Source organism: Camelus ferus, chromosome 3 (assembly GCF_009834535.1).
Source record: "Camelus ferus isolate YT-003-E chromosome 3, BCGSAC_Cfer_1.0, whole genome shotgun sequence".
In the NCBI taxonomy this organism is placed as follows: Eukaryota; Metazoa; Chordata; class Mammalia; order Artiodactyla; family Camelidae; genus Camelus; species Camelus ferus.
This window is the reverse complement of record NC_045698.1, coordinates 98,038,497-98,057,509: the sequence shown is the minus strand read 5'-3', so window position 1 is coordinate 98,057,509 and position 19,013 is coordinate 98,038,497. Positions and strand designations below refer to the sequence as shown.

The following is a 19,013-nucleotide window of genomic DNA, read 5'->3' as shown; positions in this document are numbered from 1 at the left end:
CATATTTAGTTTAACATAGTTGTTATATTTAATATAACAAGTGGATATATGTAAAAATACATATATATGTATAAACACATGTTAGTATACACACATATTTTTCCTTGCTCTGTCAGCTATAAATAACACTCCAGTAGCAACATGCATGCCTTATAACCAGATCTTGGTTTTTAATATCATTCTTCAATAAAAGGAACTATAGCTTCTTAGAGAAATGGCTTGATTCTAGGAGCAAAAAATACACACATACACAAAATAATGAGGGTATCTCAAAGAGATACAGGAGCTAACTGAAAAAGCTCCCAGTGGCCAAAGCTGGAAGAATTTGAGCAAATAAATAGTCTTAGATTATAACCCAAAGTATAAAATGAATATCCATGAGTCCATTTGCATATAAGTGATTGAATAAGTAAATTAATGGGGAGAAGAGATAAGTCTTCTGTGCAAAAGAATTTCAAAGTCATGTAGATATTCTGCCCTCAAGGAGGTGAAGCATAACTCCCTTCTCCCTAAGTGTAGGTTGTGCATAATGACATCCTTCCAAAGAGTGCAGTGTGGAAAAGGGAGGAGGAAGAGTAACTTTATAGTGGAGAAACCTGACAAACACTACCTCAACCAGGTGATCAAGATTAATGTCAGCAGTGATAAATCATGTTGATACTATGTATCCTTGATATTATGTGCAAGAAAAGTCTGAGAACTGTCATAGTCAAGAAGAACCTAAGGAGACATGATGACTAAATGTAATCTTGAATGGGATCCTGGAACAGAAAAAGGACAAGAGATAAACATGAAGGAAATCTGAATAAAGCTAATGAATTGTAGCTAATAATAATGTATCAGTGTTGGCTCCTTAGTTGTGATAAATGTACCATACTAATATTAGATGTAGTAATAGAGGAAACAAGCAGGCTATGTAGGAACTCTGTACTATCTTTGCAACTTTTTTTTAAGTCTAAAACTATTCTAAAATTTAAAGTTTTTATTTTTAATTTAACTTTTTTATTTTTACATTTATATATTTTATTTTTATTTTTAGTAAAATTGTTTTTTTATTTTTCCAGTTTTATTGAAATATAATTGACATAACATTGTATTAGTTTAAGGTATACACCATACACAGCCATTATGGAAGACCAGACAGTATGGGGATTCCTCAAAAAACTAAAAATGGACTTACCATATGATCCAGCAATCCCACTCCTGGGCATATATCCGGAGGGACTCTGATTCGAAAAGATACCTGCACCCCAGTGTTCATAGCAGCACTATATACAATAGACAAGGCATGGAAGCAACCTAAATGTCCATCAACAGATGACTGGATAAAGAAGTTGTAGTACAACTTTTGGTCAATTAATCTCTGACAAAGGAGGCAAGAACATACAATGGAGTAAAGACAGTCTCTTAAGCAAATAGCGTTGGGAAAACTGCACAGCTGCATGTAAATCAATGAAGTTAGAATACTTCCTCACACCATACACAAAAATAAACTCAAAATGGTGTAAAGACTTAAACATAAGACAAGACACTATAAACCTCTTAGAAGAAAACATAGGCAAAACATTTTCTGACACAAATCTAAGCAATGTTTTTCTAGGGCAGTCTACTCAGGCAATAGAAATAAAAGCAAAAATAAACAAATGGGACCTAATTAAACTTACAAGCTTTTGCACAGCAAAGGAAACCATAAGCAAAACAAAAGGACAACTTAGGGCATGGGAGAAAATATTTGTAAAAGATGAGACTGACAAGGGCTTAATTTCCAGACTATATAAACAGCTCATACAACTTAATAAGAAAAAAAAATAAACAACCCAATCCAAAAATGGGCATAAGACCTAAAAAAGCAGTTCTCCAATGAAGACATACAAGTGGCCAATAGGCACATGAAAAAATGCTCAAGAAGAGGTAAAAGTGTCACTATATGCAGATGACATGATACTGTATATAGAAAACCCCAAAAGGTCCACAAAAACTGCTAGAAATAATCAAAGAATTCAGCAAGGTAGCAAGTTACAAGATTAATGTTCAAAAATCAGTTGCATTTCTTTACACTAATGATGAATCAACAGAAAAAGAAAGTAAAGAAACAATCCCCTTTAAAATAGCACCCAAAGTAATAAAATACCTAGGAATAAATTTAACCAAGGAGGTGAAAGACTTATACACGGAAAACTATAAAACACTGATGAAGGAAATTAAAGAAGACTTAATAAAATGGAAAGATATCCCATGCTTCTGCATTGGAAGAATCAATATTGTTAAAATGGTCATACTGCCCAAGACAATCTACAGATTTAATGTAATCCCTATCAAATTATCCAGGACATATTTCACAGAACTAGAACAAATCATAATAAAATTTATATGGAACCACAAAAGACCTAGAATTGCCAAAGCATTACTGAAGAAAAAGAAAGAGGCTGGAGGAATAACTCTCCCAGACTTCAGACAATACTATAGAGCTACAGTAATCAAAACAGCATGGTATTGGTACAAAAACAGACATATGGACCAATGGAACAGAATAGAGAGCCCAGAAATGAACCCACAAACTTTTGGTCAACTAATTTTCGACAAAGGAGGCAAGAATATACAATGGAATAAAGACAGCCTCTTCAGCAAATTGTTTTGGGAAAACTGGACAGCAGCATGTAAATTAATGAAGCTAGAACACTCCCTTACACTATACACAAAAATAAACTCAAAATGGATCAAAGACTTAAACATAAGACAAGATGCAATAAACCTCCTAGAAGAAAATATAGGCAAAACATTATCTGATATACATCTCAAAAATGTTCTCCCAGGGCAGTATACCCAAGCAATAGAAATAAAAGCAAGAATAAACAAATGGGACCTAATTAAACTTACATGCTTCTGCACAGCAAAGGAAAGCATAAGTAAAACAAAATGACAACCTATGGAATCGGAGAAAATTTTTGCAAATGAAACTGACAAAGGCTTGATCTCCAGAATATATAAGCAACTCAGACGACTTAATAAGAAAAAAACAAACAACCCAATCCAAAAATGGGCAGAAGACCTAAACAAGCAATTCTCCAAGGAAGAAATACAAATGATCAATAAGGCACATGAAAAAATGCTCAATATCACTAATTATCAGAGAAATGCAAATCAAAACTGCAGTGAGGTATGTGATACCTCACATCACACCAGTCAAAATTGCCATCATTCAAAAGTCCACAAATGACAAATGCTGGAGAGGCTGTGGAGTAAAGGGAACCCTCCACTGCTGGTGGGAATGCAGTTTGGTGCAGCCACTGTGGAAAACAGTATGAAGATTCCTCAAAAGACTAGGAATAGACTTACCATATGACCCAGGAATCCCGCTCCTGGGCATATATCCAGAAGGAACTCTACTTCAAAAAGACACCTGCACCCCAATGTTCATAGCAGCACTATTTACAATAGCCAAGACATGGAAACAGCCTAAATGTCCATCAACAGATGACTGGATAAAGAAGAAGTGGTATATTTATACAATGGAATACTATTCAGCCATAAAAACTGACAACATAATGCCATTTGCAGCAACATGGAGTTCCTGGTGAATGTCATTCTAAATGAAGTAAGCCAGAAAGAGAAAGAAAAATACCATATGAGGTCACTCATATGTGGAATCTAAAAAAAAAAAAAAAAAAAAGAACATAAATACAAAACAGAAACAGACTCATAGACATAGAACACAAACTTGTGGTTGCCAAGGGGGCGGTGGGTGGGAAGGGACAGACTGGGATTTCAAAATTTGTAGATACTGACAGGCATATGTAGAATAGATAAACAAGATTATACTCTATAGCACAGGGAAATATATACAAGATCAATATATACAAGCTTACAGCAAAAAAAAATGTGACAACAAATATATGTATGTTCATGTATAATTGAAAAATTGTGCTGTACACTGGAATTTGACACAACATTGTAAAATGACTATAATTCAATAAAAAAAGTTTTAAAAAATGCTCAATATCACTGCAAATCAAAACTACAATGAAGTATCACCTCATACTAGTCAGAATGGCCATGACTCAAAAGTCCACAAACAATAAATGCTGGAGAGGGTGTGGAGAAAAGGGAACCTTCCTACACTGTTGGTGGGAATGTAGTTTGGTGCAGCCATTATGGAAAACAGTATGGAGATTCCTGGAAAGACTAAAAATAGATTTACCGTATGATCCAGCAATCCCACTCCTGGCCATATATCCAGAGGGAACCTTAATTCAAAAATACACATGCACTCCAATGTTCATAGCAGCACTGTTTACAATAGCCAAGACATGGAAACAACCTTAATGTCCATCAATAGATGACTGGATAAAGAAGCTGTGGTGTATTTATACTATGGAATACTATTCAGCCTTTAAAAAGAATAAAATAATGCCATTTGCAGCAACATGGATGGACTTGGAGATTGTCCTTCTAAGTGAAGTAAGCCAGAAAGAGAAAGAAAAATAAATGATAATCACTTACATGTGGAATCTAAAAAAAAGACAAACGAACTTATTTGCAAAACAGAAACAGACTCACAGACATAGAAAACAAACTTACGGTTACCAGGGGGGAAAGAGGGTGGGAAGGGATAAATTGGGAGTTTGAGATTCGCAGATACTAACTTCTATAAAATAGATAAACAACAAGTTCGTACTCTGTAGTACATGAAACTATATTCAATATCTTGTAGTAACCTATAATGAAAAAGAATTTGAAAACAAATATATGTATGTATATGTATGACTGAACTGTTATGCTGTACACCAGAAATTGATACATTATAAACTGTCTATACTTCAATAAAAACAAAACAAAACAAGAGTTTATCAGACAAAGCACAAAATATTACATAGCAAAAAATCAATACAACCTAAATATCTAACAGGAATTAATTGAAATTAACTCTCAATTTTGATATACAATTTGATTCTATAATCATTAAAAATGAAGTTCATATTATATCAAATAAAAGATAAAATTATAAAACAAAGAGTATATAATATTCACAACACACTAAAATGAATAGAATAATCCCATACATCAAAATGACATACACCAGACGGATTGTCTGTGGATGGTGAGATAATGGGTGATTTTTATTTATTTTATTTATTTATGTTTTCAATTTTTCTATAAGTAATATATTACTCTGGTGATCAGGAACAAGTTTAATAAAGTTTGTAAGAAAAAAATCCTTTTAGGTGTAGAATCAGGGGACTGATCAAATGACATATTTATTAGCAGTACTAGGAAAATTAAGCTGGAATCATTCTTTTTCAGGTGAAGATGGTGGGTTTACCCTATGTGTTTGGTTTCAGACAGCAATGGGAAGAACTTTGCAGAAATAGAACATTGCATGGTAAGTCAGCCAGAAACCCTCAAAAGAAATACACTGAACAGAAACAGATCAATATCTTTACTGTAACTGGAATCAATTTTTTTTAAGTGTTAAGTTGTAGCTTTGCCTTTTGCAGAAATAAGTATCTCTATGCAGAAAGGTCACGTGGTTAGCAATGGAGATTAAGTCACTTTTCCCCCAGGTGAGTCCTTAATGAGTATATTTTGGGTATTGTCTCCACTGCAAGATGAATACTGAAAATATGAGTATTAACAGCAATTCTGTGAGCTTCCCACCATCCCGCAATACTAATTAAAAGGTAAGGTCAAAAGTCACACTGAGAAGTAAGTACCAGCAAGTATGTAGGGGTTCAACCCAGATGCACTGGTCCACAGTTGTACAAGCACTTTGACAAGAATAGGATTACAATAGCCTGCAGTCAGCAGATCCCTTGGAGAAACTCAGAATCCTACCATGTGCATCACAGTGAAGCCCCCACCTCTCCTACTCCACACCTGGGAAACCTGAAGCTAATCACTCCAAACATCCTGTTTCATATGTCCTCTTGTGCCCTGCAGCTTGGTCAGCCACACCCATCCTCTCTAGAAGCTCTCCTTGGCTGGTATACCATGGCATTCTGCCATAGACTTCAAAAAGTCTGATGACTGGCGAAAGTTTGGAATCTCATAGTCTGAGCACTTCCCTGATGAGAAAACAGTTAAATAGTAACCCCCACAGCAAGTATCAGCTTATCTTTTAGGTCATGGTGGTCTGGCATGTAGAGAATTAACACTTTTGAATCAGAAGAATTCTTGAGGAGTCCTCTAGTCTTCACAATCCCCTTTTTAATAAAGGAGGAACTGCATGACTGGGCATTAGGGTCAGTTCTCCAAGGAAAAATCTCTGAGGTTACCTATATGACCCCATCTGTCACCCTTTGATGTTTCCTTTAAGAGTTGGACGTACATCGTTGCTTACCACTAAGTGAGGAGACAATAAGCCCAGGATTCCAACTTGGGGAGGAATTTTGGCTTATATGTGAGAACTGAGTCATTCTGAAGGCTGACCTTGAAGACTCTTGAGGAGTGTTTGAACTCAAATCAGTTTACCACACCCCTTACTCATCAAGGCAGACTCATAAATCAGGAGACACAGCATGGCGTTCACCTGCAGGGCAGGTAACAGTGCCACCTCCCAAATGTTCTTCCCCAAAGAAGTGGCATAGTGTCTGCTATGGCCTCAAAAGGATACCTATAGACAGTCTAGTTGAGACATGAGTCTGGTACAAACTCACAGAAGCTGTAAGAAAAATTGTGGTTGGGACTCTACCCTGAAACTTCTTACCTAGAGAGCCCTCTTAAATCATGGCATTGGTATCATTGGTGACAAGGAATTTAAAAACAAAAAACCAAAAAAACAACCAGGGTTGGACTTCTTCAGCAGAGATCTAGTAGGTACAAAAGTTTTGTCAGCTGAAGAGGATTGCTTCACCATTACAAGACTTATGGGGACAAATGTCTGAAAAGTGGGCAAGCCTGTCAGTGGCCTCTGGAGCTTAACAAAAGCCCTAGTCTGTCCCAGTGCCTCACCCCATAAGCTAGCAAGGTTTTTAACTAAGATTGAGCCATAACAGAGAGTCCAAAAAGTGGCAGTACTGTTCTATTTACTAGGGATTTTAGGATTCCTGGAGAGTGACCAAAGGATTCAGAAATGTTACCAAAAAAAAAAAAAAAAAAAAAAATCAAGAGTAGTAGTGAGACCACTATTCAGACCCTGATCATCTCCAGTCCAGCAGTTACTGTCACAAGTCCCACAAATCCCAACATGTTGCTCTCTCATATACCTTTAGCAGGAATGTAAATTGATACAGTCTTTAGGGAAATCAATTTGGAGGTGCCTTCAAAATTTTTAATGCACATACCCTTTGACTTAGTAAATCCATTTCCAATTCTGGGGTAATAGTTGCAGAGAGACACTCACACATTAACTCAAAAATATATGTACAAGGATATTCATTGGAATCTTGCTTGTCCATCAATAAAGAAGCGACTGAATAAGTTGTAGTACAGCTATAAAATGACCTGGTTATACACTTGATAAAAAGAATGAATGAAATCTGTAAATAGAATGTTCATGGTAAACTGCTGAGTAAAAAAATATACGCAATTCTATTTTTGAGTAAAAATATTTTATTTGAACACTTATTATTTGAATTGTCTACAGTGAGCATATAACACTTTTGTAATAAAAAATTTCCAAAAGTACCCCAGTTATTACCTTAAAACTAAACTTTAGAAGTTGGTAGATGAATTTTTTTTTATTTTAAAAAATCTTTATTGTTGTTATGTTGCTTGTCCAATAAATTAAAATTGGGAGGAAAAAGCAAATTAATTAAAATTTAGAAAGCACCTTTTTTAGGTTGAATGTAGGGAATTACACTTAACTCAGAGATATCTGAACTTAAGAAGAAATATTTTACATATACATCAATCATCAATATATACATATACACACATATGTATTGCCACAGTTCTCATAGTATGGTTTATAGACTCCTGGAGGCCCCAAGGTCTTTTCAGGGCCATGAAGTCAAAACTGTTTTCATTACAATTCTAAGATATTACTTTTCACCATGTTGTCTTTTTAATGGTATAAAAGCAATCGTGGGTAAAAACTGCTTGTGCGTTAGCACAACTCAAGGCAATGGTATCAAACTGTAGTCGTAGTTAATGTAGTCTTCCCCACTCAGCCCTCAAAGGGAAAAAAGCCAATTTTAGTATGAATATCCTTAATGAGGCATTAAAATTCGACCCTCGAGTACATATATTTTAAATATTCTATTTTGTAAGGAAATGGGAAGTATTCATAAAGCTCTTCTGCTATACATTGCTTGTCTCAGATACATTGATTGTCTCCAGAAAGACACTGACACAGCTCTTCTGATCGCAAAGCTGACCTAACCACTTTTTCATGGAACACAATTTTTATTTGAAAGTGTGACTGACAGATAAATTTTGGTAATTCAGACTTGTGTATTTGGCAGACATTTTCTGAAGCCTGCCACTTGAAGGAAAACAGCTGACAGTATTTGTTTCCAATTATAAAATCCAAGCTTTGGGGCAAAAATGAGGATTTTTGCAAAATTGTGTCCACCACCATTGGTTTACAGTTTCCCAAAACTTTTAAAAACTTTTCTGAAGAGATAGTGGTGATATTAACAAATGTGGTTTTGATATTATATAATTAAATGTGTCGATATTTGCAAGACCCACATAACTCGGTGGACCAGTATTTCCCAAATGACCAATGCTTGATGTTACAAAACCATGCACAAGTAAAACGACCATCCAAAGGTAGACCACTGGATTTTAATGTAACAGAGTATGAAAATGTATTGTTATGGTTTCAACCTTTACAAAACTAACAGTTGTTAAATTTTGGTGTGGTATTAAACTGAATAACCACAATTATCTGGAAAATACATTAAAATATTTCTCCCTTTATAAACTACATATCTGCATAAGACCTGACTTCCTTCATATTATTCAACCAAAACACTGTATTTCAATTGAATGAATGTGGAAGCAGATAGGAGAATCCATCTGTCTTTTATTAAGCCAGACATTAAAAAGTCCACTCATCTCATTAAATCTTTTCTTGTTTGGAAAGATAAATTTTATAAAAATATGTCACTCATGTTCACATTTATAAAATGAACTTACAGATTTTTTTAATTCCTCAGTTTTAATCTTTGATGTCGATAGACAAACCCCACAAATCTAAATAAGAGCTCTTTGGGTCTTTAATAATTTTTCAAAGTGTAAAGGGGTTCTGAGACCAAAAGGTATCAGAACTGCTGCAGTACAATAGTATAGCAGTTCTAGTGGAGGCAGAAGAATGGAGGAAGATGACCTATGGAGCCACTGCCTGGTTTTCAGTCTCTTTCCCACTTAGCCACTGCTCATCTTTAGCCCAACAGTCAAAGCTTGGGAACAAGAGCTCTGAACTGTGTTCTGGGTATCTCTAATGTGAGCCTATGAAAGAGAAAAGGCACTTCTTTCCTCCTCATCTAAGACTCCAGATGAGACTTGGAGGTTGCTCTGGGTAAAGAGAGAGACTAGGAAAGGGCAGATGAGAGTGAGGCAACTTCCTAGCCATTAAGGAGTTTATTTAGAAACCCCAAAGATAGGTGGTAAGGACAAGCTATTAGGGGCCACAGCTGGTCTGCTTGGGCTCAATAGCATGGACAGGGAGGGGCCCAGGACATCTGCTAAAGCAGCAATACTGGGATTTCTTTTGCCCTGCTCTGGCCAACTTATTAAAATGGCCTATACCCTTCAGTGACCTATAAGAACCAACAATTCTTCTAGGCCACAATACCTAGTACCACATGGTTAATTAGAATAGGTCATGAAAACATGAAAAGAGATCAAGATTAAAGAGAAAAAAAATGTAAACCAACATAGTAACAACAGCTACTTTCCCACATACCTCCCCTTCCACCTCCACATTCACCTAAGCCTCTCCCTTTTCCTCCCACTATCCACCCCTCCCCTGGCCTGAGCCTTCTTTCCTTTGGCTATTACTGATTGTTAAGGGATATAGTCAGTAGGATGGGGAATTTAGGGGTAAGGCATTTCACTATGATTTGAGTCTTCTCTGTGCCATTTACTGGCTGTGTGATCAAGGAAGTTACTTTCCTTCTCTGAACCCTCAGTTTTCTACATTCTTTCAGATGAGTTGATCCTCTAGCTCTGATCCTATAGTTATTAATGAACAGAAGAAGCTAAAGGCTCTGAAATAAATGTATTGCCATTGAAAAGAGCAGAGGATCTAGAGAAGAAATATAGCTCTAGTTTGCATCACTACACATTATCCCCTTTGGACATGGATATATTCACAGGAGGTGAACAAACACAGGTCTCTGAAAACAACCTGGAGAAACCTCTCAAGGCCATAGTTCTTCCCTTGGGTTCACTTAGCTAGCATGCTCCTGGAGTTGGTATTGGAGAACTCCCCAGTTCTTGCCCAGCAGTGGTGATTCCTTTGGTCTTGGAAGCCCTAGAGGTTTTCAACCTCCCTACTGTGACTCTGCTAATTAGATCCCAGACTCTGGCCCCTACTATTCTTTTCATTTTTAAAACAGCTTCATTGAAATATAATTTGCATACCACCCAATTCATCCAAAGTATACAACAGGTGACTTTTTTACATTCACAGTTGTACAACCATCATATCTATTTTAAAACATTTTCATCATCCCTAAAAAGAAATCCTAAACCCACTTGCCACTATCTCTAACACCCCAAGTCCCCAGCCCTAGGCAGCCACTTGTCTACCTTCTGTCTTTAAAGATTTGCCTATTCTGATAGTTCTTATATATGGAATCATAAAACACATGGTCCCTTGTGACTAGCTTCTTTCACTTAGAATGATAATTTTCAAGGTTCATCAGTGTTATAGCATGTATCAGTGCTTCATTCCATTTTACTGCTGGATAATATTCCGCTGTATGTATGTAACACATTTTGTTGATCTTCTCATCAGTTTGGGTTGTTGAATCATTTGGGTTACTTCTACCTTTTGGCTATTGTGAATAATACTCCTATAAACAGTGGTGTAACAGTGTCTGAGTTTTTGGTTTCATTTCTTTTGGGTATATACCTAGGAGTAGAATTGCTGGATCATGTGGTAATTCTATGTTTAACTTTTGAGGAACACAAACTGTTTTCCAGGGCTGATGTACCATTTTACATTCCCACCAGAGACGTATGAGGGTTCCAATTTCTCCACATCCTTACTAATACTAGTTATTTATAACCATCCTAGGGGGTATGAATGATATCTCCTTGCGGTTTTGATTTGTGTTTCTCTGATGGCTGATATTGAGCATCTTTTCATGTGTTTATTGGCCATTTATATATCCAGATAAATGTCTACTTAGATCCTTTGTCCATTTTTAAATTGGGTTATTTGTCTTTTTATGACTGAGTTGTAAAAGTTCTTAATAAATTCTAGATACAAGTCTGTTACAAGATATGATTGTAAATATTTCTCCCATTCTGTGAATTGTCTTTTCCCTTTCTGGATAGTATAATTTGGAGCACAGAAGTTTTAAATTTTGATGATGCCCAATTAATTTTTTTGTTGTTGTTATTTGTGCTTTTGGTATCATATCTCAGAAACCAGTGCCAAATTTAAGGTCATGAAGATTTACACCTATGTTACACTTAACTCTAACCCTATGTTTTCTTCTAAGAAGAGGTAGTTTAGCTCTTAAATTTACATTTTTGATCCATTTTGAATTAATTTTTACATATAATGTGAGGAAGGGGTCCAACTTTATTATTTTGCATATAGATGTCCAGTTTTTCCAGCACCATCTGCTGATTTTTTGGGGGTGGGTGGGTGGGTAATTAGGTTCATTTATTTATTTAATGGAGGTACTGGGGGTTGAACCAAGGACCTCATGCATGCTAAGCATGCACTCTAACACTGAGTTATACCTTCTCTTCACCATTTGTTGAAAAGACTATTCTTTTACCATTAAATTGTCTTGGCACCCTTATCAAAAATTAATTGACCTAAGTGTGAGGGTTTGTTTCTGGACTGTCAATTCTGTATGTCTTTCCTGACGCTGGTACCACACTGTCTTGATTACTGTAGCTCTGAATTAAATTCTGAAATTGGAGAGTGTGAGTCCTCCAACTTGGTTCTTCATTTTCAAGATTGTTTTCACAGTTCTAAGTTGGCCTCTACTATCCCTACCCTAGGAGACAAGGCTTCACCCACACTGCTTCTTCCAAGGTATTTATTATGGTAACCTACAGCCCCAATCCTCAGACTCTCCAACCTCATCTTGCAATTTTCTCTCCCTCGCTTCTCCACTCTAGCTATACGGATGGGCCTTTTCTCAGTTTCTCAAACATTCTGAAGTCCTTCCTGCCTGAGAGCCTTTGCTCTGATACTCCCTTTGCCAAAAATGCTTCCCTTCCATTCCCCACCCCACCCCACCCCCAATTCCCAAGGCTGACTTCTTTTTGTCATTCAGGTATTTGCTCAAATGTTAATCTATGGTAGTCACCTACCCTCTTTATTGCATTTGCTTTTTTTTTTTTACGTTAGCTTTTACTATTCACTTAAAACTGTCTGATAGTCTTATGCATATATCTTTACATACTTACTTATTTTTGTCTCCCCCTACTAGAATGGAAACTCCTGGAGAGCAGAGATCTTGTCTTATTTAACACTGAATTCCTATACATAGAATACTGCCTGGCATATGATAGATATTTAACACATATGTATTTGTTGAATGAATGAATGAATGAATGAATGAATGAATTGGTTAGTCAAGCCTTGGACAGCCCCTACTGTGAGATTCAGCACCAGGAAGAGGGGTAAGAAGCAATGAACTGATCTTCAAACCAGAATTAATTACTTTCCTTGTAATCACCTTCTCCCACTTTGTACTAGGTGGCAGTTCCTCCCTCCTTTTATTCAAAAGCTTCCCCCAAATCCTTCTTCTAACATATGTCTGCATTTGAGAAGTAAATACAGACACATTCCTGCCTTCCCCAATCTATGCTCTGGATTGCTCTCAGGAAAAATGATCAAAGATGTCTCTGGCCATAGTATATATGGACAAGTGCACACTCAGGTCCATTTGCAAAGACAAAAGTCTATATTGTTGGGAAGCATTAGGCCACTGGACAAGGGGACAGAAGAACACTGATCTAAGAAGGCAAGAACCCAGAACCTCAGGGAGAATCAGAACCCTAGGCAGAGACTCCAGGAATTCATATTATAACAACCTTTGATTCCAATGCCACAAAATTTTGAGAACCATTGTCCCACAGCTACAGACTGGAGAGGAGAGAACCTAGGTTACTGATATGGAGGCATTTCCCTGGGGCTTGGGAGGCTCTAATAACCCTCTATTCAGCCCTGGGTCTTTCATCTAAAGATCTTAAAGAATGTTGAAGGCATCAATTAACCCTTGCAGCACCCTAGAATCCAGGCTGTTGGCTCCATTTTACTGACAGGAAGCTGAAGCCTATAGGCTAGAGCCAAGAAAGTATCCCAGGCTCATATGGTCTAGACTGAGCAAGCTCAGGGCTAAGTTTGACGCCAGTACTGACCTCAAAATCTTTCTCTTATGACAGTGGTTCCCAATCTAAGGACTGTAGAACTCTTAAATTTATGTGTATGTTTACACCCCAACGGGCAGATTATAATTTGGCTGATTCCTTGTCACCTTAAAGGCCTCCTCAGAGAAGCCTTCCCTGAACATCCATCTTAAGTAATGTCTTCTCCCTGTCCTTATTATATTACCCTGTTTGATTTTCTTCAGAGTATTTGCCTTTATCTGAGATGATCTTATTTGTTGTTCTTTACTTCTTTTCTTCCCTGTAAATGTAAACTCCATGACGCCAGAAACCTTATCTGCCAGGACATTGTTGATGGTCAATAAATATTTGTTGACTGTTTCAATAAGTAAGTCTAAACAAAGATGTTTTCAACAATATGAAGATGCTATTGAAATGAGTAAAATACACAATTATCTAAGTTTAAATGATACTTTTGATACATATTTTTCTCAATCAGTAGATACTTAGACTATAATATTAGGATCCAAAACAACTAAAATGCTAGGTTAAATATAATTTTTAACTTTAAAATTCATGATGAACCAGCACAAAAGTAATGAGTTAGAATGATCCCAAAACAAATTGTAACCAGAAACACCTCTCTGTGAAACATTTTCTTACTTCAAGAATGTTCTCCTGGTCTTGCTCCCACGTCACAGGCCACTCATCAGTCTTCTCCTTTCCTGGTTGCTCCTCGACCTCCTACCTTTTAACACTGGAGTGTTCCAAGATTTGGTCCTTGGATCTCTTCTCTAACTGCATCCACTCCCTTGGTTAATCTTGCTATCTATTTTAAATATAATTTATATACTAATAAACTTACAAATTTTTACCTCTAAATCAGACCTCCCCTCAAACTTCATATTTGCATGTTCAGCTGCCTATATGACATCTCTACCTTACTATCTAAAAGGCATCATACTTAAGATGTCCAAATATGGAATCACTTAATGGTAATTCCATTCTTCCTGTTTCTTATGACAAAAACACTGTAGTCATCCTTGACTTCCCTTTTTCTCATATCCCAAATGAGTAGAGGGAGAAAAATGGAAAAGAAAAAGAAAAGACAGGAATAGCTCAATCAATCCAAAACAAGACAAGAAAAAGGAAAAGAAACAGAAAAACAGAACAATAGAAAACCAAATAAGACAAAACCAAATATATCAGTAATCACTCTAAATGTAAATGTATTGAGTTCTCTAGCTAAAAGACATTATCATCATCAAAAAAAAAAAGACATTATCAAATTGGAGTTTAAAAACCACTAATATGACTCTGTGGTGGTAGTAATAGATACACTTAAAATATAAAAACACAGAAAGGCTAAAGTTCAAAGAATACCAATATGCAATATAGGTAAATTCTAACCAAAAAGAAAACTTAACTATATTTCTAGAAGAGAAAATAACTTTAAAGCAGAAAGCATTACTAGTCATTACAAAATAAGATCAGTACAAAACTATAAATGTATCAGTTAACTAGGAAAATACAGCAATTCTAAACTAGAAAGCACCCAATAACACAGCTTTTAAAAATACATAAAAACAAAATTGACATATCTACAAGGAGATATTGACAAATTCATTATCATAGTATGTTAACATTCCTCCTCCAGTATTTGATAGTTCAAACAGACCCAAAAAGAAGTTATGAAAGATATAGAACATTTTGATCAGCACAATTAGTAGGCTGGCCTAATAGGAACAGATAAAAAATTGCTTCCCAAAACTGGAGCATAAACATTCTTTTCAGGCACACATGGAACATTTATGGCCAGGTCATAAAGTTAGCCTCACAAATGTCTAAATGCAGTTAAATTAGAGATCAGTTACAAAAAGATAATTAAGAGGAAAAAACATGTTTGGAAATTATTAAAATGTACTTCTTAACAACATATGGGTCAAAAGGGAAATCATAGTAAGAATTAGAAAAAACTTAGAAATAAATGATAGTGAGAATACTATAATCAAAACTGTGAGATGCAGCTAAAGTGTACTTTGAAGAAAATCTATAGCAGTACTGCTTACATCAGGAAATAACTCAGTCTCAAAGTAATGAACTAAGAAGTTAGAAAAATAAAATGGAAGGAAATATTAAAGAGTAGAAATTAATGTAGACTAAAATAGACTAACTTCTGGCAAGAGTAACCAAGAACAAAAAAGAAAAAAAGAGAATGCAAATAATATTAAAAATGGTATGGCAACTATAGCTAAATGTGCTACATAGATTAAACAAATAAAGGTTATAATAACTTTATGCCAATAAATATGAAAATTTAGATAAAATGAATAGATTCCTAGAAAAATACAATTCACCAAAACTGGCTAGAGAATAAAATAAAGAGCCTGAAATTCCTACAACCTGAACCTAAAACTGTGTTAAAAAATATAGTCTTTAATTAAAATAAAAAAATCCAATAACCATTAAAGAATTTCAGTTAACTTTCCACAAAGCAAGCACCAGGTCCAGATAGCTTCAGCAGTGAATTCTTCGAGTCAACAGTAAAATGAATAATTGAATTGTGGTAGAGTCATGCAACAGAGTGCTACACAGCAATGAAAATGAACAAACTACAGCTGCATCAATTCACATGATTGATTCTCAAAACAATGCTGAGTGAAAAAAGCAGTTACAGAATTCATACACTGTGATTCCATTTATATAACATTCACAAACAGGCAAAATAATAAACACATAAACATACATAAATAGATGTTAAAACTATAAGAAAAGTGAGAACATAATTACCATAAAATTTAGATAGTGTTTACATGGAGTTGGGGATACAATATTGGGGGTACTTCTGAGTTACTAAGAATATCCTATTTCTAAACCTGAGTGTTGGACACACAGGTGTTCTTTTTATTGTTACTCATTAATTCTCCTCCTAAGTATATACTCTGGAGAAATTCTTGCCCTTACAGAAGATATTTTATATACTCTTTTGTGTATATGGTATCTTTTTCAACTTATAGCTATTTATTCTATGCAAAAAGAGTAAGTTAAATATGTATGTAGTATTGACATGGGAAAAACATCTAATGCGTAGTGTCAAGTGTGTTTATAGAACTCAATAAATCTGAATAATATGCACTAAAATGTGAACACTAGTTATCTCTGGGGTAGTTTCCATTTCAAAAATTATACATTTCTGTAGTGGTCCAATATTTTGCAGTAATCTCAATTACTTTTGTGGTCAAAAACACCCGAAGTTTATTTTATATGTGTAAAAAAAAAAAAAAAGAAAAACTGTTTTAAATAGAGGAATACTTATTCTGGAAAGAGGGACTTTTTTTCCTTTTGTAGACCAAAAAGAGTTCCATGACAACCCCCTGATTCTGTAAAAGACAATCTGTGAGGACAGAAAGTTCACAATAGTAAGGGCCTCTGGACTCAGATTCGTTTAATGGGGGTAGAGAGTCAGTAGGGCCTCCTCAGTCCCTCTGGCTTACCAGACTTCCCTAACTGCAATGCCTACCTACTTGTTCCCTGCCACTCTCCACCCCCAGCTCAGGCGGGTGACTGAGGTCTTGGCCAGCTGCCTTCCAGTCCTGCCCCACTGTTCCAGTTTTCCAGATGACTGAGCATCTGGCAGTTAAACCAAAGGACAACTTCTGGAGTAAATACCTGTGAACAGAGAGAAGACATGGTGGGGTCAGAGCAAGTGCTCAGGGACACAGTAAGGCAAAGAACAGAGCCAAGCAGAGATAGGGGATAAGGAGAGCTCAAAAGATTCTTGTTCTGGGCCAATGGGTGATTTGTCTCCCTCAAGACCCCAGAATTTTCCATTGTAAGTGGTGGGGGCTCTTAGGCTTGGAGAGCCATGGAGTGAAGGCATTCTATGGCCCCAAAGAATTCAATTTATCAAGGGGGGAAAATTCCAGGCGTTTGCATATGCTGCACCCTTTGCCTAGAACATTTTCCCTCCATCTAGCCTGGCTAGGTTCATTCTTCAGATTTCAAATTATGGACCACTTCCTCTTGGATGCCCTATCCAACTCCCAGGACCGTACCTTCACCCCCTCCAAGGAGGGATTGGAAGCCTCTCTGCTGCCACAGCCTCTCCTTACCTTAGCCAGCACTATCTCACTGTAACACTTGCCTATTTGTTTTACCACTGGAATTTTAACTTCCTGAGGTCAGGGACCATGACTATCTTACCACGATATCTCTATTACCTGGATACTCCAAAATACTAAGAAAATGTTTTGATAAATGGATGAATAAAATGAAAGAATGGCAAAGAGCAAGTGACAAAGAATCCCTTCACTTGTCTGCAGTGTGGTTCTCTGCAGCCTGTGGAAGGAGCCTCCAAAGCAAAGAAAAGTGGCAGGGAGTTTTATCCCCGCTTCCTCTCCTCCTGGCTCCTTCATTCTTTTGCTACGGTACCCCTCCCTTCCCCACCTCCCATGCCCACTTCCAGTTTGGTGTGAGCTTGAGCTCCCTCTACCGGCCGGACTTCAGTACCGCAGAGAGCCAAGCCCAGGTACCCTCGCAAGTTTCCCAATTCTTTCCTCTGGAAAGACTCTTCTGCCCCTTCCCCCACTCTACGGTTGATGAAAGACTGGAGCATGAAGAGAAAATGGGCTGGTCAGCACACTAGAGGTTTCCAAGGTCTCAGCCCCACCTCCCCATCCTAGATGTCAGGGGCACTTCTCTCATATCCTCACCTCATGCTCTGTTTCCTGGAGCCTCCACTCCTTACTCCTACTCCAGCTAATTCACAGAGATGTTGATTTCTGGAACCTTTGGCTGATACATGAGCTCTGACTATGGAAGAGAGATCCCAAGATGAGCTGGGAATAGAAAGACCAAGAAACCAAGACAGAGAGCAGAGAGAAAGGGACCAGAGAGTGAAAGGATATAAACCCACATTGAAATAAAGACCAGGGTTGAGAAAGACAACCCACTTAGAGCTGTGTCACCAGCCTGTTCCACCTCCATGGGGTAATGAACTAGGGCCCCTGCCCTATGAAGAAAAACTTCCCTCACTCCTTCAGGGGACCTATGTTAATATGGAGCTGAGGAGTGATTGTGTTGATCAGATCTTTCTGGACTCCCTCCCTTGTTCTCCTGAGAGGGCCCATCCTGGAGCTCACATCTTCACTGTCACTTCCACTGAGTGAGTACTCTGGCTCCAGCCCCTTCTCAGGAATGCTTCTCTCCTTCTCTGACATCAGCTCATCCAGCCAGAAGAGTTCCCGTGGTGAGAAGACCCACTCCAGTGCCTTTCGGATCCCCACCAGGCCCAGCAACTGCAGGGATAGAAACAAAGCCCAGGGCTGGCTGTCAGCAACAGCATCAGGAACACTAACAATAGTAACATTCCCTGAGTACTTCCACTGTGGCAGGCATTGTGTATAGTGAATGCTAACACATTCACTTGAATTGGATATAATAATTACTCCCATTGTACAGAGAAGGAAACTGAAGCCCTGAGAGTTTAGTACTTCTCAGAGGTCACACAGCTAGGATGTGGTCACCAGAGTGGTCCCACTGCAAAG

General features: G+C 37.1%; 1 protein-coding gene across 8 annotated transcripts in view; it reads right to left on the bottom strand.

Annotated features, from left to right (window-relative positions):
* Nucleotides 1-11,902: 11,902 nt before the first annotated feature.
* SLC4A9 (solute carrier family 4 member 9) overlaps nt 11,903-19,013 on the bottom strand; it is a 17,848-nt gene continuing 10,737 nt past the window's right edge. For 5 of the 8 annotated variants that reach the window (XM_032476893.1, XM_032476895.1, XM_032476898.1 and 2 more), the window contains 2 exons: nt 18,609-18,764; nt 11,903-17,136 (listed from right to left, as the gene is read on the bottom strand). In XM_032476893.1, the coding sequence (XP_032332784.1) occupies nt 17,020-17,136; nt 18,609-18,764 (273 nt within the window). In that variant the 3' untranslated portion in view covers nt 11,903-17,019. Of the gene's footprint in view, nt 17,137-18,179; nt 18,306-18,608; nt 18,765-19,013 lie in introns of all 8 variants that reach the window. The other 3 variants (XM_032476894.1, XM_032476899.1, XR_004318747.1) reach the window with 2 other exon arrangements.